The following is a 26,133-nucleotide window of genomic DNA, read 5'->3' on the forward strand; positions in this document are numbered from 1 at the left end:
GGCGGCATTTCGGCGGTGGGGGGCCCTTCAGTGCTGCCGAAGACGCGGAGTGACTGAAGGGCCCGCTGCCGAAATGCAGCCGCCGCAGACTCGGAGCATCGCCCCGTGAGTACAAGCTCCCCCGCTTTGCCCCAGGCCCCCTGAATCCTCTGGGTGGCCTGGGTGTCTTGCGAGTAAGGGTGCCATCACAAGTACATGGGGGACTGGAATGGTCGGGATTTTCCCCACCCCGGCCCAGGCGTGACCCAGGAGATCTGATGGAGGGAAACAGGCCGGAGTCCTGTACACCTCTGCATCCTTCCTGGCTATTGTCACTTGCACTCTGAAATCGTTTGGGGCCCTGTCCCAGATCCCGAGCATCCCCCACAGCTGCAGGTTTGGCCGGTGCTTGGAGCGCGCCCTGCTTCGCCGCCCGGCACCTGTGACTCAGCTCCCTGGTGGGCTCGTCCACTCGGATGTGTGTTTATAACCGAGACGGATGCAAGCGGGAGCTGGGCACACGAGCCAAGTGTCTGGCGGTGAGTTGCTGGTGCCCCAGTGCGCAGATGGGAGGGAGAGCAGCAGCAGACATGCCCCAAAGCTGCACTAGGAGTGGGGAGAGCTTTGCAGTGGGAGGGAGCATCCATGCTTGTAGTGTCATGTCGCCATTTCGCCTGGGAAGGCCTGGACGCAGCCCAGTGCCAGAGCCACGTTCCACACCCCAGGGCCTGCACCAGGCAGAGCGAAAACCTTTCCATCCGGCAAGTCCGAGCGTTTGACTGTAATAAACAGGATTCGTCCTCCTCCCAGCCAGCCTGCCCTCCCTGCCCCGGTGGAAGTAATGGGCTTGCGCTATCACTTTCCTTGGCACCTGTTTTTCCTCAGGGTTGGGTTTCTGTTTGGAGTCGCAGCTGAGCGTGCCTGTTATTTATAGTGCAGGGAAGTGGCAGAATGTCTCTTTCCTTGCAATCCTTCACTTAAATGGGCGGCAGCCTGTTTATTTGACTGCATCTTTTAAAGGTCATTTCTTCCCAGCCTTGTTTTGCGGCTAGCTGGGGCGATACGGCCCAAACTCTGCGGAAGTTCACCTCCAGAGCTGGACCTGAGCTTTGTGGTTGGGCACTGTGTCACTTTCGGCCGGGTCCAGGATCCAGCAGGGCCAGGGACCAACCCTCCAAAGATTTGGCTACAAGGAGCTAGCAGAAGAGAACAGCTCTCTTGAAGTTGTGGGACACTTGTGGCACTGTGCAGTTCAGGGCTCCAGAAAGGTCTACTGGTGCAAAGGGCACGGAGCTACAGGAGATGTGGATTCTACTCCTGGCTCTGCCTTGCGTGGCCTTGAGCTTGTCACTTCACCGCTCTGTGACTCAGTTTCCCCTCTCACCCATTGCCTGTCTTGTATATTTAGACCACAAGCTTTTGGGGGCGGGGACTGTCTCTTGCTATGTGTTTGTACAGCACCTGCCACACTGGGGCCCAGATCTCAAATGGGGACACTAGGCCCTACAGTATTAATACAATAATAATAATTAATAATACCATTAAACAGCAAGGGAAAGGTAAGAAGAGACCCAGAGCATCTCCTATCTGAGGTGTGGAGAAGGAGGCTAAGCGTTGTTGCCTGCAGTGCTCTCTTTACGAGAACACCCTTCCCCAGATATTCTTCCCGACAAGGATGGTGCTAAGGGCCCCGCCTTTAATGTTGTTTCCATTTCCTAATTCTGTGTGAAGTTACTGATGAGCATCGTTCCTGGCATGCCAAGTACTTCATGTGCTTTACTCACTGTTAATTAGCTAAAGTCTTTAGGGTGCTTTGAAGGTTTCAAGTGTAAATGCAAAGTATTATTATTACTGGGTGGGTGTAGCCAGGTTTGCATAGTCTGCGATGGCCCCCAAGGGGACTGGAATATTTCCTAGCATAGCTATGGACTTGTTATATTTTCGAGGGGTTTCTTCCCAACCCAACCTTAATTAAAAAGAACCTGCTTTAGCAGTCCAAGTCTGCCCATATTTGTCTAATTTCGGCTAGGGAAGATTTTCCCCGTGGAGATTCTCACCTCTCAGCCCTTCCGAGCCGCTAAGCCGAGGGAGCTCGGGCAGTCTGGATAATGTTTGTGGTTCTTTTCTGTGTCCCGTCTCCCTGGGACCAGGGGTGGGGTGGGGGGCGGTGGGGGCTGCTGCCCCCACAATGGAAATGTTACAGGGGCTGATCAGTGTTTCCACCCCCCCATCTTTGCTTCTGGCCCCGCTCGGCTTCCCTCTCCCTCGGATTCTGCCCCAAGCCAGCCCCAGGTGCTGCCCCCGTTGGCTGGTTGTTTGGGAGCTGAGAGCCAAGCAGGTTCTGGCCAGGCACCCCCAACAGTGGGAGGGGGCAGGGCACACCTCTGCCGATGGGGGGGCAGTAACTGGGCTCACATCTCAGAGGTGAAGGCTAGAGCGGGACCTGGAGGGGCTGGAGCGGCTGCCGTGGCGTCTTGGATCCGCTTGGGGAACAGATAGGGGCTGGGGTGACTGCTGTCTGTCCTCCCCCTCCCCCACTCAAAGTGCACTTCCGCCACCTCTGCCCTTTGCAGTTTGCTAACTCCCTTTTAAAATGCACACACCAGAGCTGGTCGCAGCGTTCCAGTATCGGTCTCACCAGGGCTGTCCACACAGGGAAAACCTCCCCCTGCTCACCTGTCCAAGGATCACTTTCACCCTTTTCGCCACAGCATCGTACTGGGAGCTCTGTTCAGCTGCTGCCGGCTCTGGCCCCTACATCCTGGCCCGGGTCACTGCTGTCCAAGAGACAGTCCCACAGGCTGCAGGCATGGCCTGTGTTCCTTTCTTGTGAGTATGGGGGTGCAAGGGTAAGGCAGAATCATTGAATCACAGGCCTGTACACCCCAAAGTTGAGCACCACAGATCTGGGGTAGATCAGGGGACGGCCAGAGAGCTACTAGGGTTTACTTGGGGGCTGGAGGAGGGACATCAGACACGAGTGCTTTTTGCAGAGGGTGGTGGGAGGGGGACTTTTGGTGCGTTGGCTTTGGAGGAGCGATGCCCGCCCTCTGGTGGTAGCTGGCTCCCCGTGGAGCGGGAAGCTTTCTCAACACCCTGCTGGAAGTGGGTGAGGAAGGGGTTAATAAGAGGAAGAAGCTGTACATCACACCGGCCATGCTGAGGCATGTCGCGTTCTGGGCCTGAGCGTGGCACGGAATGCAAATGCCGTGGCCTCACCCACCCACGTGACATAGCCCGGCGGATGAGGCCATGTGCGCTCCGGGCACGGGGCTAGTGGAAGAGCAGGGTGTCTCATTGGTACCCAGCCATTTATCCGGGAGTCTCACGCCTCTTGGCATTTGGGCATCACCAGTAAACAGGTGACGATTTCCTCACCACCCCAGAGCATTCGCCGAGTGCCCTCCGCCGCTCCTCCCCATGCTCTGTGTCTGTGCTGTGATTGGCTGAGACAGCTCGGACAATCAGCTTTTGGGCACGAGTATCTGTGATGATGAATCTGAAATCGGCGTGAGGGGAATATTCGACAACAGCTGCTTCAAACGGCCTGGCCCCAGGGGCCTGCTGGCCACCCGCGAAAGCCCTGGTGAGACGCGCCCACAACGGGGGCTCGGAGACTGGCTGGCGCAGCCAGTAGGTTCGAGCATTCGAAGCACAGTTCCCGGGGACCGTTCTGCACTAGCCCCCCAGCTCTAGCCAGTGGTCCAGTGCTGAGAACCGGTTCCCAGAGGGAATCTCCCCTTCTCATCCCACGTCATGGCCCCAGCCCGCGTGACACTTCCTCACTACACCTGATCCTGGAGGCCCATGACTGCGAGCCAAGAATACAATTTAGGCTCTCCCAGCCTGCCCAGGCAGAGAACAGATGCTTTTATTTCCCAGGCGAGACGTTCCCGGGCAGGGTGCTGGCACCGTGGGCTGCAGGGAGCGCTTGCTGAATCCTGGAGATGCTTGGACTCCCTAATAGCAATCGTTACAATTTTAGCCCATTTTTCGGTTAGCACCTCACTGCCCAGCCTTGTGAAGCCGAGTGCCCTCTTCAGGAGAATGGAACCAGCCATGCCCCTGCCCATCTTTAAAGGCCAAATCATCTTAATGTAAACAGCTGCCCTGCCCCCAGTCTGCACCCCACATTTTGGGGACAAATGATGCAGCTCTTCAGAGTCTAGAGCCTCCATGTCCTTTCCTACAACGTTGACATTAAAAGTATCAGCATTGGCACCTGAGTTAGCCCCCACTGAAATGATGGGGGCAGTTCGCTCCTCAGAGCTGTTTTTATAGGCTCTCTTCAAACTCAGGCAGCCATTGGTTACACCCATCTCATATTTTGAAGGGTTCTTGGCAACCCAAGCAGCTAGAGCCTTCCTAAAAAAAGAAGCTGAGACTCTGCAGAACAATTCAGATGTCTGTCTGTGCCCCCAGTTACTTTGCGCCCCTATGGGGCATGTCCCACTTTGGGAAACACCGGGCTAGCGACTCAATCCTGAATCCCAATCAGTGGATTTGTTACTCCCAAGTATTCAGCAGGGAGCCTGAACGAATAGTTTTCAGCTACAGGTTGGAATGCAATCGCTTCGGCTAGTCGCTATTAGTGTTGTGTGATTTGGTCACCTGAGCCACATGGTGTGGGCTGCTGCTTCCTGTCTGGATGGCTGAGCCATTTGAAATGGGAGGACGATGGAAAATCCAGCAAAGGGCTTCTGTGATGAGCCTTCCGGGGAATAATCCTCAGGATCAAATTGGGGAAACTTGCAGGATTCACAGTGTTGAAATTTTCCGAATTGTGGCAGATTTCAAAGGCCAGCGAAAGGCAAAGCAAGCCCTGCTGGAAGCCATTTGCCCGGGATGGTCCCTGTTTTCCATCAAGCTGTGGAACCCTTCACAGTTAGAACTTTTCCGTGACCAGATACAGCCGAATCTGGACTCCTGCTAAGAGCAGCGTGGCCTCGTGAGCAGTGCTACGCACTTTGCTTGGGGCTTTGGCCGGGGCCGGCGGGCCCCAGGGGTCTGGCAAACTCACAGGCTGAGGAGCAGCTGGGAAGGATCCAGCTATCCGGTGCTTGGCGTTCTGCCATGGTCCCGTGGAGACATCACGTTGTGCCGGGGCGGGCTGGACCAGGCCTGGGAGCGGGGGCTTTAGGCATAAGGCTGATAAGCATTGAGGGGATGGATAGCCTGGTCCCAGCCCCGCATCTCAGCTCCAACTGCAGAGCCCGTCAGACCGCATTGCTGAGGTGACAGGACCTGCCTGGGGCCCCAGTTTATCAGCTAATCCGCAATTGGCAAAACAAGGGATGAGGGGAAATCCCCTCTGACCCCAGGCTCCTGGCTCCGTGGCTCATTTTGCTGACTTGCAACTTCCGTGCTCTCCCAGGCCCACGTTGTTCCCCCCCACACCAAGCTCAGCTATCACAGCCCACCCTGCTAGGTCCCTGCCATTCCAGACCCACCCCGCAGTGCCCCTGCCCCAGGGTTGCCGGCTCTGGGTGGACGTAACCTGGGAGGTGTCGTCACATACCAGTCTTTAATTAAAGCTTAATCTTTAATCCCTGGAGACTCCTGGACGGGCGGCAACTTCACACAGCGCTGCCCATGCTCCTCTGACCTGGCTGCAACCTCCAGGCCTGTCCGCTGTGCTCAATACACGTCACTTCCGGCTGGCAGCGTCCCGGGCCACTGCGTTGCCCTGGGCCTCTGCCAGGCCGCACGAGAACTCGGCGGTGAGAGTTGCAGGCCTGTGGGTGCCCAGTGCAGGGAGGGGGTGGGGAATGGCTGAGATCCAGACTGAGCAAAGAAAACGAATTCTGCTGAGCCCGTGTCTGTCCCTGATCCTCCCCTGGCATCACACCCGTGAGACGGGGCAGTAGCGCTATTACGCGCAGCACGGGAAGCACAGAACCCCCTGCTCCCTGCTGGGTCTTTCCACTTGCCCAGAAGCCCACAGACCCCGCAGCAAGTTCTCAGGGCTGTTTAGTTTCAGTCCCAAGGGCTGACAGCGGGGAGATGAACTGGTAAAACTCGATCTCCGGAGAGATGGCTTCCCACTGCAGCAGCGCCGTTTCTCACAGGGTGATGTTGGGCATTGCCACGAGGGATCAGACCAGTGGGCCACCTCGCCCGCTGTCCTGTCTCCAGCAGTGGCCAGCACCAGCTGCTTCAGAGGAAGGTGTAAAACACTTGTAATGGGCAATTATGCCATAGCATGTGCCCGAGGGCGCGCGGTTCCTACCCCCAGACAGCCAGTGCTTGGCGTAGGGCCTGCGGGGAGAGCTGTAGCCCTCATGGAGTTTTATCCGCTCCCCTGGCTTTTCAGGCCTTATTGAGACTTGATCATGAATGAAGCCACCCAGCAGTCGTGATGCAGACACGTCTGCTGGGGTGGGAGTCCGCACTGCACTTTGCAGCTAGAGATGGCCTGAGAGCTGCATCCATTCATCCAAATGTCCCTAAACTACGGATCAAACGGGACACGGGTCAGGATCATCCCGGGGGCTTGGGTGTTTTTTTTTTTTTTTTTTTTTGCAAAACTGACACGCAAGCAATGAGATTTCCAGAGCCCCAAACCAGCCCCAATGTTGCCATTTCCTGAATGTCGAGGTGATGATGAGCCTCAGATTCCCAAATCCTCAACCGGTGGATCCCAACCTCCCGCAGGCTGAGATTCAGCCCTGCCCCGTGAGTCTCATGGAACTCAGAGCCCAAAGAGGGAGAAATCCCCTTCTGATTTCACCCTGCGATGCAACCACTGCTCATCACGCTGTTCACAACAACAGCAATGTTACCTTGCGCTCCCCTGTGCGTCTGGCTAGCTACACTTGTTGCCTCTTGTCTTAACTTAGATGTAAACCCTTCCAGGCAGAGGCTGTCTTTTGGTGTGTGAGTGTGTACAGCGCCTAACACAACAGGGCCCTGATCCCTGCACGGAGCCCCTAGGTGCTACCACAATGCAAACAACAATAATACAGATTTTAAAATGTTATTAAAGTGAACGTTAAAATTATATAATACACAGGCTGAGAAAAGAGTGTCTGTACATCTGGGTAAAGTGCTTAGATTATTCACAAATACAGAGTTTGTTTTTAAAAGTCATATGATACATATAGTGCATAATCAGCAATAACCCATATTTAGATGAATAAATTTAAGAATACAGTTTAGATATTAGCATCCAAGTATTCGGGTACATCACTCATGAGAAGTTGTACAGAGATTTGGTTGTGGAAAGCGAAATATATCAGTGAGTGAAGATTGTCCCTCAGGAATTGAGAATTTAGGATAGGTTGTCCATTTAGAAAATACAGTCTATCAAGGAAGTATTTCAGTCAAATTATCTGTAAGTCCCATGGGCATCACAACGCTGAAACTTTCTGCTGGGCCTCTGGAGCCCTCTAGTGGCAAGAGTTCAACCTTCACGTTTATAACAATGGTCTGAACATAATCCAGTGTGAAACCGCTGCTATCCAGTGCTCAGACTGGTTCATGGCATCTGCTCAAAGGGGTATCACAGGGATGGTCTTTAGCACTAACGTTTCAAGGCCAATGCAAAAGGGAGACGCTTGCAATATTTTAAATGAATTCAAAATAATTTGGCAGGGCTGCCCCACGCCTCGGAATTGAGGGGGAATTGAGGGATAACATTTGGGTGGGGGGTGGGGGGGAAGATAGTTCACCTGGTCCAGAGCCCGCAACGTGTGTGACTGACAGCACAGCTTTAGTTAGTCACCAATCACAAGTATATAAAGGAGGGTTTTTCCACAGTTGATGTGACTTGTAGATTCATTTCAAACAGGAGTAGGATGGATTGCGCTCCTATGAGTTTACTACCCTCTTAGATTCACATGAAGACACAGGATCAGACTCAGAGAGAGCAAACCAGAGCACATTTTGCCAGCTTTGGGAGTGAAAAGCTTGTACATTTTTAAAAATAGTTCTTCTGCGCTTGCTGCTGCCAGCCAGCCAGCACCCCAGGCCTGGGAAAGGGCCGTCACTGCTGCTATTCCGGCTCAGGAGGAGCTAGGGTGGGTTGGAAAGGGTTTTGTCCGGCCTGGTTTAACCCATTCCAAGTCACAAGCCAACAGTGCGTCAGATGGGCGTCAAATCCAGCGAGCAAATTAAATGACCCGGAGTCTCTTGGTCTGCAGCGGTCGAGCTGATGTGCATGTACATCCATGTGAATATACATACGGATGGACACGGACGCATGCAGCACCGTGCGCTACATGTGTATGCCTTGCTACAGGCTAGTGGTGAGAAGAGGGGACTGGGAGCTGGGAAAGGTGGGTTCTGTTTTGGATTCACCACTGGCTGCCTGGGGAAATCTCTTCACTGACCTAGTTTGCCCAGTAACATGTGAGTGCCAGAGCCACCTTTGTAATGCACCGTGAGCGCCGCCGATGTGCAAAGTGTTGGTATTATTACAGGGGTAGGCAACCTATGGCACACGTGCCAAAGGTGGCACGTGAGCCGATTTTCAGTGGCACTCACACTGCCCGGGTCCTGGCCACCGGTCCAGGGGACTCTGCATTTTAATTTAATTTTAAATGAAGCTTCTTAAACATTTTAAAAACCTTATTTACTTTACATACAACAATAGTTTAGTTCTATATTATAGACTTATAGAAAGAGACCTTCTAAAAACGTTAAAATGTATGACTGGCACGCGAAACCTCACATTAGAGTGACTAAATGAAGACTCAGCACACAGCTTCTGAAAGGCTGCCGACCCCCGTATTATTATATTGTTCCTTTGTAGGGTTACCCATTGTTTTGACTTGGCATTAATCCATGAACCTACAGATGGGCAGGTGTGCATGTGCACACACACACACACTCTTAAAACCCACAGCAACTCAGATGACTTTTTAATCTTTTAAGGGAGTAAAACCAACGTATGCCAGCAGAGGGCATCTTGGTCTATTCATTGTACGCAGCAAAAGCTCCACCACTGAGATTGTGCCCGGTTAACATAATGTGTACGCTCCTGTGGTTTCTGAGCATCTCCCAGGTATTAGGAACAGAAATAGCAATCTCTCCCCCTTCTTTCCTTCCCAGCCCGCAGGACAGCATTTCAGTCATTTCAGTCATAGCTGGTTGGCTGCTGTGTGTGTGGGGGGGGGTAGTGGAGGGGGAAAGTGGGTATGGAGGTGAAGTGATTATTGACGGAAGCTAATGAGTTTTGTACTGAGTTCTAAGTTCAGTGAGGCTGTGATCTCTTAGATCTAGTAGCAGTGAGTTCCAGAGTCCAGACCATGTTGAAATTCTGTCTCCCACACTCAAGCTCCTCCCCTCTCATGGGAGGTTGTGGTCACAGCGGGAGAGGAGTCTCGGAGGTACTGGGGCTGATCCTGAGGAGGGGTATCAGGGCACAGATCTGGAACAGGACTCTTTACTTCAGGAATCCAGTGCAGAGAGCAGGGCACCAGGGGATGAGCTCCCAGCTCTCTGTGTTGCTGAGCAGATGGGCAGCTGCTTTTTGCACCAGCTAGAGCTTGTTCAGGTCCCATGGCTTCGTTCCTCCATAGGATGAGTTGCAGTGAGGAAGTGTGGGACTCACGGGCGCGTGATCACCATGGCCAGGCCTGTACTGCTGGCGCAAGGCAGAGCCGGCTGGCCAGGTCCAGCTGGAAGTGGTGCATTTTGCTACCGTGGCAGCGAGGAGTCTGAAAAGGGCCCCAGACGGCAGGTCGACATTGCAGTTCCGGGGGCAGATGTTACAGAGGGAGCGAGTGCTGCAAAGAGGGAGGGAGACTGATTGCCAGGGCACAACCAGCAAAGGGGGGGGTAAGGGACCAGCACAAGTGACCCACCCCCGCCTCTGAGAGTGAAGCCCTTGGAAGCAGCTAAGTCAGAGAACAACTAACAGGCAACATTCGGAGTTACTCCCTGTATCTGCTGTGCTGATCTCCAGCCATTCTGGGAGCGGCTGAGGGCTTGCTGACGTTAGAGACAGGCTGTGTGGGCCGTGCGGGGCGTTCTCTTTTTCTTGGGCAAAGGGCCGTAGGAATTGTCAGCCCCTCTTTGCACCCCTGCCCTGGCTCCCTCTTCTCGATTGTATCAAACATAAGCTTCACTCGCCAGGTCCCCTCCCCATCTCCCCTCTCATTCCGTACAAAGGTTGACCCCCGTCTCTGATCGGCCCATGCGCCAGCCTCCCTTGCCCACTTCTTCCATTTTCAAAGTAGCCGCTTCGTGCTTTCTCCCTGGCCGCCCCCCACGCTTGGGAGGCGCTCCCCACAAACACCCACAAAGCCCCCTCCTCCACCCTCAAATCACCCCCTTAAAACTCTCCTTCGCTGGGATGCCTACAAACATCTCGACACTAGCCAGGCTGCTGGTATGTTGAGCGCACTGCCCAGCGCGCTGTCCAACACTGAGTCCTGTCCTCCCCCCGCCATCTGTTTGATACATCGCCTGTAAGCTCCCGGAGGCAGGGGCTGTCTGGCGGTGCAGTGCCCAGCACATGGGGCTCTGGTCTGCGACTGGGGCGCCTAGGTGCGATGATCATGCTGAATGGTTAGAGTATTGCTGAGCTGAGCTCTGCTGGGTCCCGGTTTGATTTTCTGTGCCAGCTGTCCTCGAGAAACGACTCCCTGGAAAGAGCTGGCAAGAGGCGTTCCTTCTGCACCGACATCCCGAGAGCATTCAGGACAGGAAGTCATTCCGCAATGGACTTAGGGTATGTCTACACTACAGGATTAATCCGAATTTAGATAATTCGAATTTGGGAAACAGGTTGTATAAATTCGATTGTGCGCGGCCACAGTAAGCACATTAATTCGGTTTTTAACCACATTAATTCGGTGGTGTGCGGCCACACTACCCCATTTATTTTAATCACATTAATTCGGTGGTGTGCGGCCACACTAACCCTAATTCGAATTAACAAAATCGATTTTGACGCTACTCCGTTCGTCGAGGTGGAGTACAGAAATCGATTTAAAGGGCCCTTTAATTTGAATTAACTGGCTCTGTAGTGTGGACGGGTGAAGGGTTAATTCGGATTAACGCAGCTAAATCCGAATTAAAGTCGTAGTGTAGACCAGGCCTTAGTTAGCTAGCCTCTGTTCAGGCAAAATCAAGGGTGGACAATCCCTTTTCGCTATCACCCCCCCAGCGCACATAGAAACATGTGTAACGATCATTCTGGGGATCAGGGTCACGCCCACAGGAGTGTGAGGCGTGGCTCAGCGGAAACGGAGTGAAAATGCACCTGGAACAGGATGGCTCGTGCAGACGCCCTGTATTGCTGGTGCGTGGAATAGCCAGTGGTTTGCTTCTTTAGTCTAGACAGCTCATAAGAGGAGACAGATGCTGCAAACCCCTTGGTGTCAGACGGTTTCTGTAGTGTGGCTGTGTTGCCGCTCGAAGACCCGCAGAGAGTCTCCCTCCCAGCACACTTACTGGCAGACTAAGGGGCCAGCAGTCAAAAGAAATTTACTACCTGAAATTTACAAGCGACTCGAAGAGGCCAGAGGGACCTAAGCCTGGAGTGCTCTGTGGTGAGACAGGGTGTGCAGGGGAGACAGCTTAATCTTGGACCCCAGCCTGCAGAATGATTCGATAGTGAATTTATGTTTCCTGGACGCTTCCCCCTGTCTGGCTACTTTTCTTCCCCTAATAGGACGGGGAACCCTGCAAGCCCTGGAGACGAGTTCAACACATGGTGGCTCTTCCGCTGGCACCTTCCTGCTGAGAACTCTCTGAGCTGTATCCGGGCTTTGGAAATGAAGCATTTGGCTGAGCAGGAGCAGCAGCGCACCTGTAAGACGCTCTCCCCTTCCAGCTTTAGATCCTGCTGAGCAGCAGGACGGGTGGGAGACGCTTACTCCCTTTTCTGGCGATAATTCTGTTTGCGGTGCAAGTGAGCTACATCCCAGTGATCGCACTGCGCACAAGTGACTGGCTGAAGCCGCACAGGCCGTTCTGCGATCAAGCCGCCTGGGCCTCCGCCAGTGGGAGAAGATCACTATCCAGCACCCTCAGCCGTCTGGGGGAGTGGAAATGGGGGTAAATTGGGGCCTGTCATTTCTGTAACGCATTAAAAAGCACTAGCTGGCAAATCAAAACTTTTGCAAGCAACAGCAGCCAAAAGAGGCAGCGTGGGCTAGTGGTTGGAGCAGACAGTTGGGCGCCAGACCTACAGGCTGTCCCCAGCTCTGCTACAGATTCACTCTGGGAGGGTCTTGAAGTGAGTCACTGAACCTGTCCAGTTTCCCCATCCGTGCAGCAGGGCCGATAGAACCCATCTCTTCCCACCCCCAAGCGCTTTGAGAACAAAAACCGCCGGACAAGTGAAAATATGACTGCCAGTAAGGGTGACGTAGTCCCTTTTCTTACTGACGGATAGCACCTGTGCACAGATCACCACGTAGCCTGGAGGCCTGAGCCTGCATTGGGCTGTCTGTGGCCGAGAACCAGTTACTTGGTCCTTTTTGCTATTTCTGGCAGAATCTGCCTTTGTTTTTTGTCCTGGAGTAATGCCAAACCACACAAGTCTTCTCCTGTGTCAGGGAGTCTTGGGGAGCGGGGATGTGTCCACAGCTCTGGACCTCCACAAGGATTTTGGCTCTTAGGAGAAGAGCTTTGTTCAGACATGGAGAATAAAAAACAAAAAGGCTGATTATATAATCCACGGAGCCCGTGGGACTGGGCTAGGCTGAAATGAGTTACAGACTGCTAAAGACCCCTTCGCTTTTTGTAATGCTGTGTGGCTGCTTATGCAACAGCAAGGCTAGCGAGACACCAGGAAGGCAGATCCCTGCAGTGTGCAGAAATGGGCAGCATCCTTTTAGCTCGTTTGTGAGCCCTGCAGTGGTGCTCGCTGTGTTGTGTCTTTGCAACACCACCAGAACCTAGCAGGGTGCACGCAGCTAGGCTGGGGGGGGGGGGGGGAGGCGTTGGCTGTTTGAAACCCAGTGTGCTCATGGGGTTGCTTCACATTATTGTTGGTGCGTAAGGAGCGAAAGACACAAGTTACCCCCTGGCCGTTCAATATTATCCCCTTGGCAACGCCAAGCTAGACACAACGTGTAAGCAGGACAGCCCCTCGGCTCCCTGTCAGAGGGAGAGACGATTACCGCAGGTATCCGAGCAACCAGGGGTGGGGCGGCCCAGGGGGTTATCCCCATCTTAAGGCATTATTTACTCTTACTCCTTCCCCCTCAAACGTGGCTGTCACAAACACTCCCAGGTAGTCTATAGATTTAAGCTCTTTGGAACCAACTGGCTTGTAGTCTATGTCTGTACAGTACCTAGCACATGGGGCCAGGGCCCAGGCCCAGCTGGGGTCTCTAGGCCCTACTGTAATACAAATTGTAACAAGCACACGGGGACTGACTGGTACATGGACCGGTGCTGCGTCTGCTCTCGCCTCCCTTTCTGCTAAGGTCAGGCACAGATTTGCCTCCTTGCAAGACTCTGTTTTCGTTTCTGGTAACGTGAGGAAATCTTTCTCCTCGCGCTCTGAACTCGGGAGGGGGACACGTCCCTCCGTTTCTGCATTTCCCCTGCCCTACTGTTGCACAGTCGTTCTTCTCCGACTGCGTCTCTGCCACAGTCCATCTCGGGTTTACAGTCACTGACTCGGAATGTGGCGTGTTGTGGTTTTACACAGCTATTTGTCCATACAGCTCTTCCCATGCCCTGGTGAGCGCCGTGGTACCGTGTCTGTAAGGTGATAGCCTTCTAGGCACAGAGCAATAGCAATCTCCCTTACTATTGTTTCTGACTTACATTGGTGTGTGTACGTGGGTAGTGGTGTGAGTCTCTCTAAGAGAGGCGGAGGCAGAAGCTGCAGCTTTTTATACTTAGGTGGCTATTTTGACCTTTGCCCTTAGGCCTGTGGCCTTCTGGGAGATGTAGTTTGGTAGGCAGGTGGCCATTTTGTTGCAGGCATTGTTGTGATTGGCTAAATTAACAAGCGAGGTTTTCCTAAGTGAATTTTTGTATCAAAAACGGGGAAGCGACTGGATCTGTCTGCAGCATGAACCAGTTCAATGGATTTTTTATTGTTAATTGAGACGGCGATTTTAATTCTTGGGGGTGGGGCATTATGGGCAATTTCCTCCTCTTAAAAGGGCTGACCAGCCGGGGCGGGCCCCTGGTAGCACAGCTGAGGTTCTGTTAGCAGTAGTGGGGTTGTGTTGGGATGTAGCAGTAGCCTCTACCATAGAGGGTGGATTTTCTGTGATCTTCTTGTCACTCATACTAGTGCGAAGGGGGAGGTAAAATGTTCCCAAGGTGGGCAGTGGGGTTTGGCACACTTTGTGCTCGTGTTGCGCTGGGGTAAATGACTACATGAGGTACAGGCTAATGGAGAGTTAGCCGTGAGGAGGGTCAGTGCTTCCTGGGATGGTACATTCGAAAAGAGCCCTGTAAGCCTTGTCTTGGGTTATTAAGTCTCACAAGCTTTGGTCACTCGCTCTCGTTTTATTTATTAAACAAAGAAAGTTGCTCTGTAGCTCTCCCCTGTGCTGGCTGTGTGATCTCCCCAGGGGCTGACCGCCTGGGTAGCAATTGACCAGGCTGCCTGCATGCAGCTCAGATCCACTTGCCCGGCCGTCTGGAAGTCTGAGTTCTTGGGGTAATTCCTAGAGCTAAGCCTGCGGCCAGGTGTGTGGCTTTGCACGTTGTGTTCTGGGAGCCTTGCAGGAACCCAGCTGGGGTGCTGAACAAACCTGGGCTGTTTTTCAGGGGCTGGGAAAGGATTTATGGTTTTGAATGGAAACTTGGTGACTTCATCCTGAAGCCAAGTTTTTTTTGTCCTAAGGGTTTTGCAAACAAGGCACATAGCTGGGAATCAGGAGACCTAGGATTTGTTTCTGACTCTGCAACAGACTCACTGTGTGACCTTGAGCAGGTCACTCGATCCCTCAGTGTCTCAGTTTCCCTATCTGTAAAACAGAGAAAATACCCACCTCCGAGGGGGGGTCTGTGACCTTAAACGAAAATGCGTGTGGCACATATTGGCATCCTCCAATGAAAGGCGCTTCAATGCAGAGTTACAATTCCTGCTAAGGCAGAACTCCGGCTGTGCACACTCACTTGAACCAAAAAGAAAAAGTTTGCATCAGCCTCCTGCTAACTCAATCCATTATCTGGATGGGCTCATAACTTTATAAACTGCGAGGGCGCAAAGAGGGGAGAGTATGTCACTGACATGTCTCAGGAAAAAGCCCGGCTGGGGCTGGAGGGCAGAGGTTATGGGACTAATGTTTTTAATACAGAAGAAATAGAAAGTGCTGTTTATTCTGGGAAAGAGAACTGTAAATCTGTGCTAAATACATTTTAGCAAGACAATGAGACTGGGGAGAGGGGAGGCCCCAGGCTGGGGTAGGGGTGATCCTGGGGATGTTTTGGGTTTCATGGAACCTCAATTTTTAAAAAACAAACACACATTTTTTTTTTTTATTTCACAAAACTTTTTCAGGTTTCACCAAACCCATTTTCCTTTAATTTCATCCATTGCTTTTCTCGGAACATGTAATTAACCAGCTAGAGATGGGCTTGGACTCGAGCATCCAATCTGAACCCCCATGCCTGAACTTTGGGGAAGTTCTGGTTCTGTTCTGGATCCAAACTACACAGCTTGGGCTTGTGTCTCTAATCCCAAACACGTGTGTGTTTCTACCGCCTGTGTCGTGCAAACGAGTGAGATGCTAGTTGGACAGTGATTCTGGCCCCGCTTCTAGAGGGACGTGGGGAATTCAAATAACAATGGGAAAAGCCCAGCAGTTTTGCTGGAGCTGAATGGACTTGAACCTCAGAAAGTGTGTTTGCTTCTAAATCTAGAACCCACGTGGCTTTTGACTCAATATTTGGCAAAGTAAGTTCTCTAAAGGAGATCGTTTTTATGTACAGATCTGATGGGGGGGGGGGGCTGATATTTGACCACACCCCTAAACATGATGGACTAGCAGCCACTCTGTCAGCTGGGTTAGCATGTCTGAACTCTTCAGAGACTGCATTGCATTTGCATGGCTTCATTTCTGACAATCAGGCCCTCTCTTACCGGACATCCATAAATATCCCCCTGCCCCGTCAGTCGGCCATGTCACCGGTAACTGTCCCGCCTCAATCAGTTAGCACGAGGATGAGGAGGCCGAGTGTCCGGCTGCCACTGCTCCTTCCCGTGGGTGAGCGGGGTTTGATTTCAAGGCTGCTGCGAGTCTGACGAGAGGACTAGAAGAAGAGGGGTTAAAATGGGTCTCAGAAGAACAGGATGGAGGGGCCGGAACATCTGCCTGCCGTCTCCTGTCTCTGCGCCCTGACACAGAGCACTGTGTGAGACTCTACCTGGGTGGGGGCCCCCAGCCCGGGGGAGGGAGGAGGAATCAAAGGGCGCTGTGTGAAGGCCCAAGTAAGGAACTGTCTGCAGTGAGGGGACAGAGAGCAGAAATGCAAGAAAGGAAGAGAGATTTGGAGGCAGAACGAGAGCAAGAATCCCGTATGCTGCTGTCTCCAAAGCCTTCGATTGCACTCTGTTTATTTCTCTTTCTTGGCTGCTGCAGGCCTGGGCTGGGGGAGTCTGTCCAAGGAGAAAGTCCCGGAGGGAAACCTCCCTGGTTCATGTATCGTGATGAAGTGCTGCAAAACCCTGTGCTCCAGTCCCCTGGATTCTCCCCTCCCCACGTTCCGATTCTGATTTGTACGATATTGTGTTTGGCTCTGCACCAAGCTGCCCTTTCCATCCAGGCCCTGCTCCTCTCTTCCCTGGGGCGCTTGGTAGGAATTAACAAAATAACCGGCTTCGGCGTATTTTCAATGACTGTCCATCTCTGGCAGAACTTCCCTCTGCCTCTCCCGCCCGCCCGCCCTTCATCCCCGGCTCCTCCAGCAAAGTGCCTAGAGTCACAGTTTCAATGGTTTATTTTGCAAGTTCCTAGTTAGATCTCCAGGTCTCATCTGGGCTGTTGCACACAATGAAAGGTGCAAGCTCTATCCAACACAGGTCAGCGATTCTCCCCCTCCCCTCCAACTCTCAGCAGCGGGGCTCTGGGCAAACGGAATGACTTGTGAGAGGCCGATTGGTCCTGGAGGGAAGGAAGCCCTAGTCTCCCTGTTTCTGGCTTTGTAGCTCTGTTCATCAACCCCCTGTATAACGAGCCCTTGAGGCGCAGAGTAGCTGCAAATTCTAGAGGAAGGATGCTCTGCAAGTTAAGCCACTGGACTGAGATTTGGGTTCAGTTCCTGGCAGTGCCACAGATTTCTTGTATGACCTTGGGCAAAGCACTCAATATCCCTGTGTCCTCAGTTCCCCGTCTGAGAAACGGGGCTGATAATACTTCCCTGCGTCACCAGGGGTGCTTTCAGGATCAATTCATTAACATTTCAGGTGCTCAGATGTTACAGTGACGGGGCTATTGAAGTGCCTAGTGGGCTGTAGCCCACGAAAGCTTATGCTCAAATAAATTTGTTAGTCTCTAAGGTGCCACAAGTATGCCTGTTCTTTTTTTAAGTTGATATTGACACCCTCTTGCTGATTGGTGGTAGATTTCATGGCCTTGGAAGACGGCTCCCTGTTGGAGAAGAGATCAGTCATGTGGAGTCTGGGTATTTTCTTCGTTTATTTTCTGTATTTACACGAGATATACCAGTCCTAAGAGTGTGTGTGTGTGTGTGTGTGTGTGTGTGTGTGTCACAAATGGTGCACACACCATTCCTCCAATGCTGTGTTGTCTGCAGCAAACTCTTTTTAGCCTCTAGTTAACATTTTTGGTAACCCCCCTTAGCTGTTCCTTTGCTCCACATGTGTTCCTTAAGGGGATGTTCATCTCATTAAAATAAAATCTGTACCTGTATCGTCTTCAGAAATTCCTTGGCCATGTTTTAATAGCAATGTTAGCTCATGAAATCTGAATATGAATTTGAAAGGTCAGAGTTAGGTCATGCTGTGTATGCTCTGGTTACTTTTTGCCTCTCTCTGGGGCAATGGAAGCAGTCTGGTGGGGTTCACTTTTGTTTCTGGTCAGTTTCACTCTAGGCTCTCCTGCACTAGCCCAGGGCTGCAATGTCTGAGCTGCGCTGCTGGGGAGACGATGGTTTTAAAAACCTGTTTCCATGACATTGCCAAACGCACATTTCCTGGCAGCATTTCCATCCCGCTCAGCTTTTCCAGGAGCTTGTTCTGACACAAAGTTAAATCTGTGCCATTAATTAAGGTCAGTGGTGAAAGTGCCTCTCGGTCCTTTGCTGTGGCTGTCGGGCTATTCAGGGACGTGCAGGTGCTGTCCCTGAAATGCTGCTGCGCAGTTGGAGTGCCCTACTGGGACATGCGCTGCACCGTCTGGGGTGACAGCACAGCTGCGTCTGCTCGGATCCTGGGTCCGGCCGACCTTTAACAGAATCAGGAAAATGAAACACGAGGTAACACGGCCGTGTAATAAATCTCTGACATCCTGTATTCCCAGGCAGGCTACAATTCTGTCAGGGAAGAGCTTGCCTCCCTTTGGTGGTTAATATCTACCATGTGAGGGATCTGAGCAAACATGAGGGAGAGTGGGGATAGGGGGGCGCATTAAAAAGGCTTGGGAGATAAATCATCCACCGAGGAGACATGAAATGTGATGGAATAACCAGCCAAGCTGAGGGCCACCTGGCATTTTATTGGACGAAGGCATCTCTAGGGCAAGGGAGACTTTGCAAAGCACTGCGTATAACACTGCGACGTTGCTGTTGGGTGATGTCTGCTCTGCACTCGGAACGGGCAGAACCAGAACTGCTCTGACTCCACCGGATCGACCGAAAGGGGAAGGGGAGATGTCAGAAATAGTTCCATTAAAGGATCAGAGAGTGCAGAGAACTGAGACAGCAGCTCCGTCTGACGCTTACTGGTCCCGGTCTGCAAAGGGGACTCTGAAGGCAGAGAGGGGGGTACAGCTGGGAACTCCAGTCTGGCTGGGGGCAGCGAAGGGGGCAACAGAGAAGGGATCCGCGGTGCTGACCCTGCTGGAGAGGGTGGGAGCGAAGTGGGACGAGTCAGGCACCGCAGAATGCAGCATGGGTGCCAACAGCAGATGGATTCTGATTCTCCTCTCACACTGGCATGAGCCAGCTGTAACTCTGTTGAGTCTATGGGGAATGCTGTTTGTGGGTGTAAAGACTCACGGGCCCTTCCCGTGCTAGAATCCCTAGTTTGTTAGGCCACAGCCAGAGAAAATGTGAGGACTGCAGGGGGCTTCCCAGGGCCGAACGGCCAGTGGGCCCATGCCTGCTGCTGAGTTTGGGTGCCCAGTTTTACAAGACTTCTATATGCAAACAGCTGGGAGTGGGCAGAAAACGTGGCCCACAATGGAGACGCCCTAGAGACCCTTCAAAAGACCGAGGGAAGTGGCCAAGCCAAAAGACCTTGTTGAGCTCTAAGGTCTCCACTAACCTTGGATAAACCTGCCCCCCTCCTCCTCCCTCTGGTTGTGCCTCCATCTCATGATGCAGGCAGAGGGGCTACAGAGGGTCCAGGGAGCGTGGGCCTGTCTCCCCTCCCGTCTTTTTGGGGTAGCAAAGCTGCCCTTTGGCTTCAGAACATTATTGCTCGGAAGCACTTGCCCTCCCACGTGCGCTCAGCAGGTCCCAGGCTTCCCAACGAGTCGGAACTCGCCCAATCCACGGACTCAAAGGAGTGCAGACGAAAAGAAACCCTAGTGCCTTTCCGTGTCCCGTCCTCTCCCCACCCTGCCGGGGGGCTCGGGAGGGATGGAGCAGAGGCGGGAATAGGGTTGATCTGAGTCCTTACAGCTGCTTGATTAGAAATGACACTGCCTGAAAAGACACAGAGGCTGAAACAAAATAAACAGCCCTGGTAATGTAATAGTTGTAACCTTTAAAACTCAATTAAGCAAGGGGAGTGTTTTGTGTGTGTGTGTGTGGGGGGGGTGAAGTGGAGGGGAAATGCCTCGATCGCTGAAATAGGACTGAGTGCGAGGGGACGAGCAAGCTTGCTGCCTTCATCCCGTGCCTCGCTCTGCTGTCTGGGCTTCTTTGGGGCCAGAGTTTGATGCCGGTGCTGCGGGGTTTCTCCTGGAAGGACCCTGCGCAGTGGTTTGAAGAGCCCATTTCTTGCCCTTTCTCACTCTCAAGTTTCTTCCTTTTCTGACAGGAGGAATCATCTGAGAAGTCAAGGGCCAAATTTGCCACTGCTGTCGCCCGAGCTGGGTCTGCAGAAAATGTCCCTGCCACTGTTGTGAGCACATGCCTGGCATTTGTTTGTGCAAATGCAAACCAGGTAACTGTGAATAAGTCCCAGTGTTTCATGTGGAGTGTCCCAGGCTGCATGCACAGCTGTGAGGCTGGCAAGCACAGATGGGTGCAGGAGCATATTTTATGGGGCATCTTAGTCCCTGGGTTTGAACATCTCAGCCCAAGAGTGGGTTTTGCCCCCTTTTCTCAAGGGCAGTTTAAATGTCTGGCTCTGAAATGGGTCTGGCTAAAAGGGGGGAAAATGAAACAACATCCACCAAAACAGCCCCCAGAATCGGTACGTCGAGCTGGGGTGGGATTCCAGTTACCGGCCACTCTCCTCAAGACAGCTGATGTAGCAGCATCCCTGGTGCCCGCTGGGAGCTTCACTTGCCATTGGAACTATTGTCATGGGGATTCGAACGGAGATTTTCAAAGCCACCTCTGGGATTACTATACCAGTTTCCCATTTGCTCTAATGGGAATTAGGCGTCCGGTTCTCTTAGCAGCTTTGGAAAACAACCAGTCTAACAGGATCGGAGGGTCAGATGCCAGTTTAGCAAGAGACCTCCATGTATTTCCACGTTTTCCTTATACTCACTTCATCCTTGGGATGGGATCCGCCTTCCTTGGAGTAAGATGGGGTCTACTCATTCAGTACGAGGCGTCTTTTTGCTGCTTCCTTGCTCAGACTGTAACTTTGAGCTTGGACCCAGATTAGTCTGAGAGGAGCGGGGGATTCAGCGACCATTCAGCTATCACCCACTTTTCCAGAGACCTGTCGGAGACATGGAGCCTCCTACGGAGGGATGGAGAGTAATGGAATAAGCAGGGCTTGTACTGCTGCTGGAGGCAATGCTGATCATAGTAAAACAGGACAACCGGGACAGTGGGTAATTCACCCAAAGAGCAAGAGGGTTATTGATGGTTACTATAAAATCCTTTACGTGGCGTTCAAACATACTATGTGCATTAGAATCCAGAGGCAAACCACCTCTCCCCTCGCATGGCAGCGCTTTAAACACCGTCAGCCCTTCGAATAAATCGGAATGTTACACCATGCTCTGGACTGCTCCCAAACCTTTTTTTTAATAACTTGTTAAACTGCTTATTGTATAATCAAAACCCGGATCTAAAAAGCCCAGCTCAGATACATGTACAAACTGTGCACGGCAACGGGCTGGCTGGAATGTCAGACCACTTGTCACCGGGGTGAGTCAGCGGTCAGACTGAGATGGGGGACAGGGCTCGGGTGCTATTAATATGAGAAATTGATCTGAGAACGTCTGCATGTGAACTCAAGGAATTCTGCTTGCCCAGAGCGAGAGGGCATGGGGTGGATTCATCATCCATGCGGTGGGCTGGCGTCATGCTCAAGAGCAGCACAGCTTTCTGGGTTTAACGCGCCGTGTGCAGGACCAATTCCCAACTAAATCATCCCAGCCGGGGCTTTGTCAAGCCTGACCTTAAAAACCTCTAAGGAAGGAGATTCCACCACCTCCCTAGGGAACCCATTCCAGTGCTTCACCACCCTCCTAGTGACATAGTGTTTCCTCATATCCAGATGCTCACAGGGCTATCTCACCAGCCGGCTTTCTCCTCGTCAGCCAGCTTCTGCAGACAAGCGCCTGCCTTCAGGAGCCGGGTGGCCATGTGGCAGTTCAGAAGCAGGGGAAAACAAGGAAGGAAAAGGGTGGAGTGTTTCCTAGAAACATGCTAAAACCAATGAAAACCAGACCCCACTGCAATAACTCTGCATGCTCCGCACTATTCCCAGCTGCCGCTCGGAAGGTCCCACTGGCCCTGGGTGCAGCAGGCTCCCTTTGTGGTCTAGAGACGATTTCCCTGAAGATGATACAACACAGAAAAGAATCACACTGGTCCGGAACAAAAGCCCAATACTTGTAATTCACACCAATGGGACAGTTTAGTTTTTAGATTTTTTTTTCTGATTGTTCTTTCTTCTCCTCCTCCTTGGAGGCCCAAGAGTCCAGGCCCAGAGTCATCTCTCCACTTAGCTCCAGGTCTTCCTCCTTTCCCTTGCTCTGGAGCCCCAGGCATTGGGTTACAAGAGCCTGCTCCTGCTAGGATGTGTCCCTGTTCCTTTGCCATCTGTGGCTGGTCTAATGGTCCTACCAGTTCCATGCTGGATTGTTGCCTGCCAGTTCGGAGGCCTGGAGCCTGGCTTGCCCTCTGCCCCACCATGCTCTTGGGGCACTAGAAGTCTGAAGGTCTTATCATCATGCGTGTGCCTTTTAGAGAGTAGCTGGGCCCCTGGAAATAGTGCCACCTGATCCCGTTGAGCTTCCGGACATTGTGCTTGGCGGGATAATAGATGCCGTTCAGGTTCGACAGACCACAGGCGTCAAACCACCAACCTGAGTGGGGGACATAGAGGGGAAAGGTTAGAGAACTCGCCAGACCGAGTCTGGACTTCGGACAGAGCGTGAAACTTCTGGGCTCTGAGTTCAGATTGGTTCTAGCCAAAGGCTTGTTCTTGGGAGCGTGCCTAGTCGTCATTTCCCCGGTAGGCCTAGCCGCGAGGCATGAACAGTGTAAAACAAAATGCACAGGCTTCCGCCTGGTTAGAAATACACAGCCCTGGGGACTTTTCAAATTCAATTTGTCAAAAAGAACTGGGTGATTTTAGGAAAAAAATGTTTCTTGATATTGGACAAAGAGTTTTTCAAAAATCAAACCATAAGAAAGTGAAAAAAAGAAACCCAGCCCTGAGTTCTCCTGCCTGCAGCCAAGCAAGCTTTGCCGTTCCTCGGGCCGGGTGATCGGCAACTCGACCCTGCTCCCTCTGGCGTCAGTGGGGCAGGGTGAAGCCCTGTGTGAATTACAGCTGTGCTGAGAGGCCGTGGCTAAGATCACAACACCCTGGACGTAGGTGCTGTACACACACGGACAGGAGCAATGCAAATACGAGAACCCCAGGTATCAGGAGCTACTGTGCAAAAACAGTCTTAGGCACTGGAAGGACAGGGTTGTCCCTGACAGTATCCTACCACTGGCAGAGTGTGGTAACCTCGTCCTGTGGATGCCAACCCCTGGGGTATCCCGGACCATGTTCCAGCCGTTAAAGGGTGTAGTAATCGGCACATTTTTCCTGGCCCGGGAAGGTTATGCCTCATGGCTGTGATTATGCGTGTTCTTGCATCATAAGGGCAATGGCCTTCAGAGAACCACCTGGCATCCGGACAGTACGCTCCTGGTGGGATTATTCTGGTTTTGAGATTGTCCAGACATGGGCTCTTCTTGTGCTGTCGCTGTGCCAGGGCAAGTCTGGTTGGAGCGGGAGGTCCGGCTTCTGGCCCATCTCCATCGTCTACAGAGAATTCAGTGCCCGCACGAGAGAGCAGCAGGAGACAAAGGGCCAGATCCGCCGCTGCTGTAAGTCTAATGCAGCCAGTGGGGCTCTGCTGATTTATGCCAGTTCAGGATCTGGCCCATGGGGAACATTCTGACACGTGTGGATTTTCCGTGCCCCCGCGTCCCGCCTGGTGAGGATCCCAGGCTCTGCCACTGGACGGGCACGTACGTATCCATCCAAACGAATTTCTGGGGCTCATTTCAAGGGCCCCAGCTCTGCTCACGTCTTTAGTAACAGCCCCAGACAAACTAACCCGGATCCGGGCAATCGAACCCCTGGCTGAAACAATCGGAGCGAATTCCCTGATCCAGGATCCCCTCCCCGTCCCAGCACCGACGGCTGCCTTGAGCCCGGCACTCATTTGCTTGAAGAGTTGCCAGTTGGCCAGAAGCATCGGGCCTCTCTCTCTCTCTCTCTCCCCATTCCTAGTCCCAGTGTCGCAGCAAGGCCCTGGCATGTGTCTGATACACTGATCTGCTGGCTCAAGGCCGCAGGGATTTGCCGCTGCAATGTGGGGGAGATCTGGTTGTACGGAGGGGGGGACCAGGTGGGACAGAAGGATGCAGATGAAGTTCCCAGCCCTTCTCAGACAGAGCACTGGTGATCTGCAGCAAATGAACTTTCTTCAGGCTGTTTGGCTATTATTCCTCTCCCCCTGTCGTGTCATGCCCTCCTTGCTCGCCACCCTTCTGTCCCGGTCTCTCCCCGTTCTGATCTTTCCCCCCTTATTTCTCTCCCCCCTGCTTCCTCGCCATTTCTGCTCCTGAAAGTAGGGTGACCAGATGTCCCAATTTTATAGGGACAGTCCCGATTTTTGGGTCTTTTTCTTATTACTCCCCATCCCCCGTCCCAATTTTTCACACTTGCTGTCTGGTCACCCTACCTGAAAGCCATCTTGGGACAGGGCTGCCCTGGCACCCGGGGGGGATGGCAGCATTTTGGAGGCTAGTTGGGTGACAGGGAGTTTGTGGGCGTCTCTCTCCAAATGCGGGTGACTTGGCAGCCCTGCATAAAGCAGGTGGGGAATGCTAACAACTACAGCCTTCGACTGCCTGCAGAAAGCACAAGCCCAAAGCTAGGGCTCCGCTGCTGGGAGGGGAGAGAGACAGACACTAGTCACGTCTCTTAAGGCACCTCTGGAGGGTTCTCAGATACTATGGGGATGGCCCAGCGTAAGAACCTGACTAGAACAGAGCGTGACAACAATTCGACCCTTGGCTGCAGCAGGCGATCAGACTCTTGGGCTCTGTGCATGTCTAGGAAAATTGGGTGAAGAGCGACGAGGGAGAGCTCTCGCTCAGACGTCCGTCTGTCTGTCTACATCCCTCCCTCCCTCCCTCATCACTACGGTGTATTTCTGAGACACTGAACGAAGAGATTCAATAAGAATGGAGCATTCCCAAGAACCCAGCCTCAGTTGCTCCACACGCTCTGCCCCCACCAGTCCGCCACAGCACACAGGGCACGTGGGGAAGGCTGGTCCCAGCCCCCCCTGCACCCAGGGCCCACTCACCTCCCGACAGCATCTGGGCGCACTTGCAGAGGCAGTTGTCGTTATCCGAGTCGCGGGTGCTGAAGTTGGTTCCCTGGAGGACCAGGCCGCTCTGCTGCCCAGCGGTGCCGCTGTAGCCCTTCAGGGAGATCCTGGAGGACCAAAGCAGAGAGAGGGCGAGACAGGAGGCAGAACGAGGAGAGGAGGCGGAAGAGGAGAAAACGAGGCAGAGGACGAGAATTACTTTTCAAACTCCTGTCAACGTTTCCTGGGATTTATTTAAGAAAACGGTCCCCTGTGTCCTTGCAAATAAAAACAAGCGGAGGCAGATACGGCAGCAATCCCACCCCAGAGTTTATCAGCCGTGCGGAGCGGTCCAAATGTTCGAAACCCCCGCAGACTCCAGCCGGCCGCCAGATCGGGAGGTGCTGTCAGAGCTCACAAGCTAAGTGGGGGCGGGCTGGCTGGAACTTACGGCAAGGGTGCTGTCTGCAGCAGCGCTGAGGACTTGGTACCCAGCCTTGTGCCTCTGGAGGGGCTGGCACAGAGAGGGCCTCCCCACTTGTGGTCCTTCTGTCCTATACAGAGTCCCATGAGTTCGTCAGGGCTCAGTCCCACAAGGTATCACGTGCTCTGGCCCCAGGCCAGCCAAACACTGAAGCACAGGAGAGGCTCCAACGGGACCAGGCGCTTTTTGAAGTGAAGCGTGTATTTTAGTGTCTTGCTGGGGCAGGGCCAGAGAGCCGAGCGCCTGGCAGGACTGAGGCCTGAAGATACTGTGATACTTGTAATGGTGCTTTTAATACTGGTCTCCTGGGCAAGTTTCAGCCTAGATTGTTGTGCTCTGCCTTGTGACTCCCTGCTCCGGCAGCTTCAGCTGGCTAGTTTGTACCTGTGATGCTAATGAACCATTGGAGCACTTGACCTAAGGGGGTGGGGGGAGATTCTCTGTCCCTAGCAGATTGGATGTTTTCGGCAAGCTCTGCTCTGGGAGCGATTGTGGGGACATTGCCTGGCCCGTGCTATGCAGGAGGGCAGAGGAGATGATCACGGCGTCCCCTTCTGGCCTTGGAATTTAGGAACCGTCGTCTTCACTCCCGGTCCTAACCTGCTG

At 53.0% G+C, this 26,133-nt stretch overlaps 1 protein-coding gene across 1 annotated transcript in view; it reads right to left on the reverse strand.

Annotated features, from left to right (window-relative positions):
• Positions 1-21,485: 21,485 nt before the first annotated feature.
• Positions 21,486-26,133, reverse strand: part of ANGPT4 (angiopoietin 4) — a 39,260-nt gene continuing 34,612 nt past the window's right edge. Inside the window, exons 8-9 of the mRNA XM_024200918.2 lie at positions 25,041-25,171; positions 21,486-22,529 (exon numbers count right to left, since the gene is read on the reverse strand). Coding sequence (XP_024056686.2) covers positions 22,369-22,529; positions 25,041-25,171 — 292 coding nt within the window. The 3' untranslated portion in view covers positions 21,486-22,368. The remainder of the gene's footprint in view (positions 22,530-25,040; positions 25,172-26,133) is intronic.

The sequence above is a fragment of the Terrapene carolina genome, unplaced genomic scaffold, assembly GCF_002925995.2.
Source record: "Terrapene carolina triunguis isolate 2854851 unplaced genomic scaffold, T_m_triunguis-2.0 Scaffold130, whole genome shotgun sequence".
NCBI lineage: Eukaryota > Metazoa > Chordata > Testudines > Emydidae > Terrapene > Terrapene triunguis.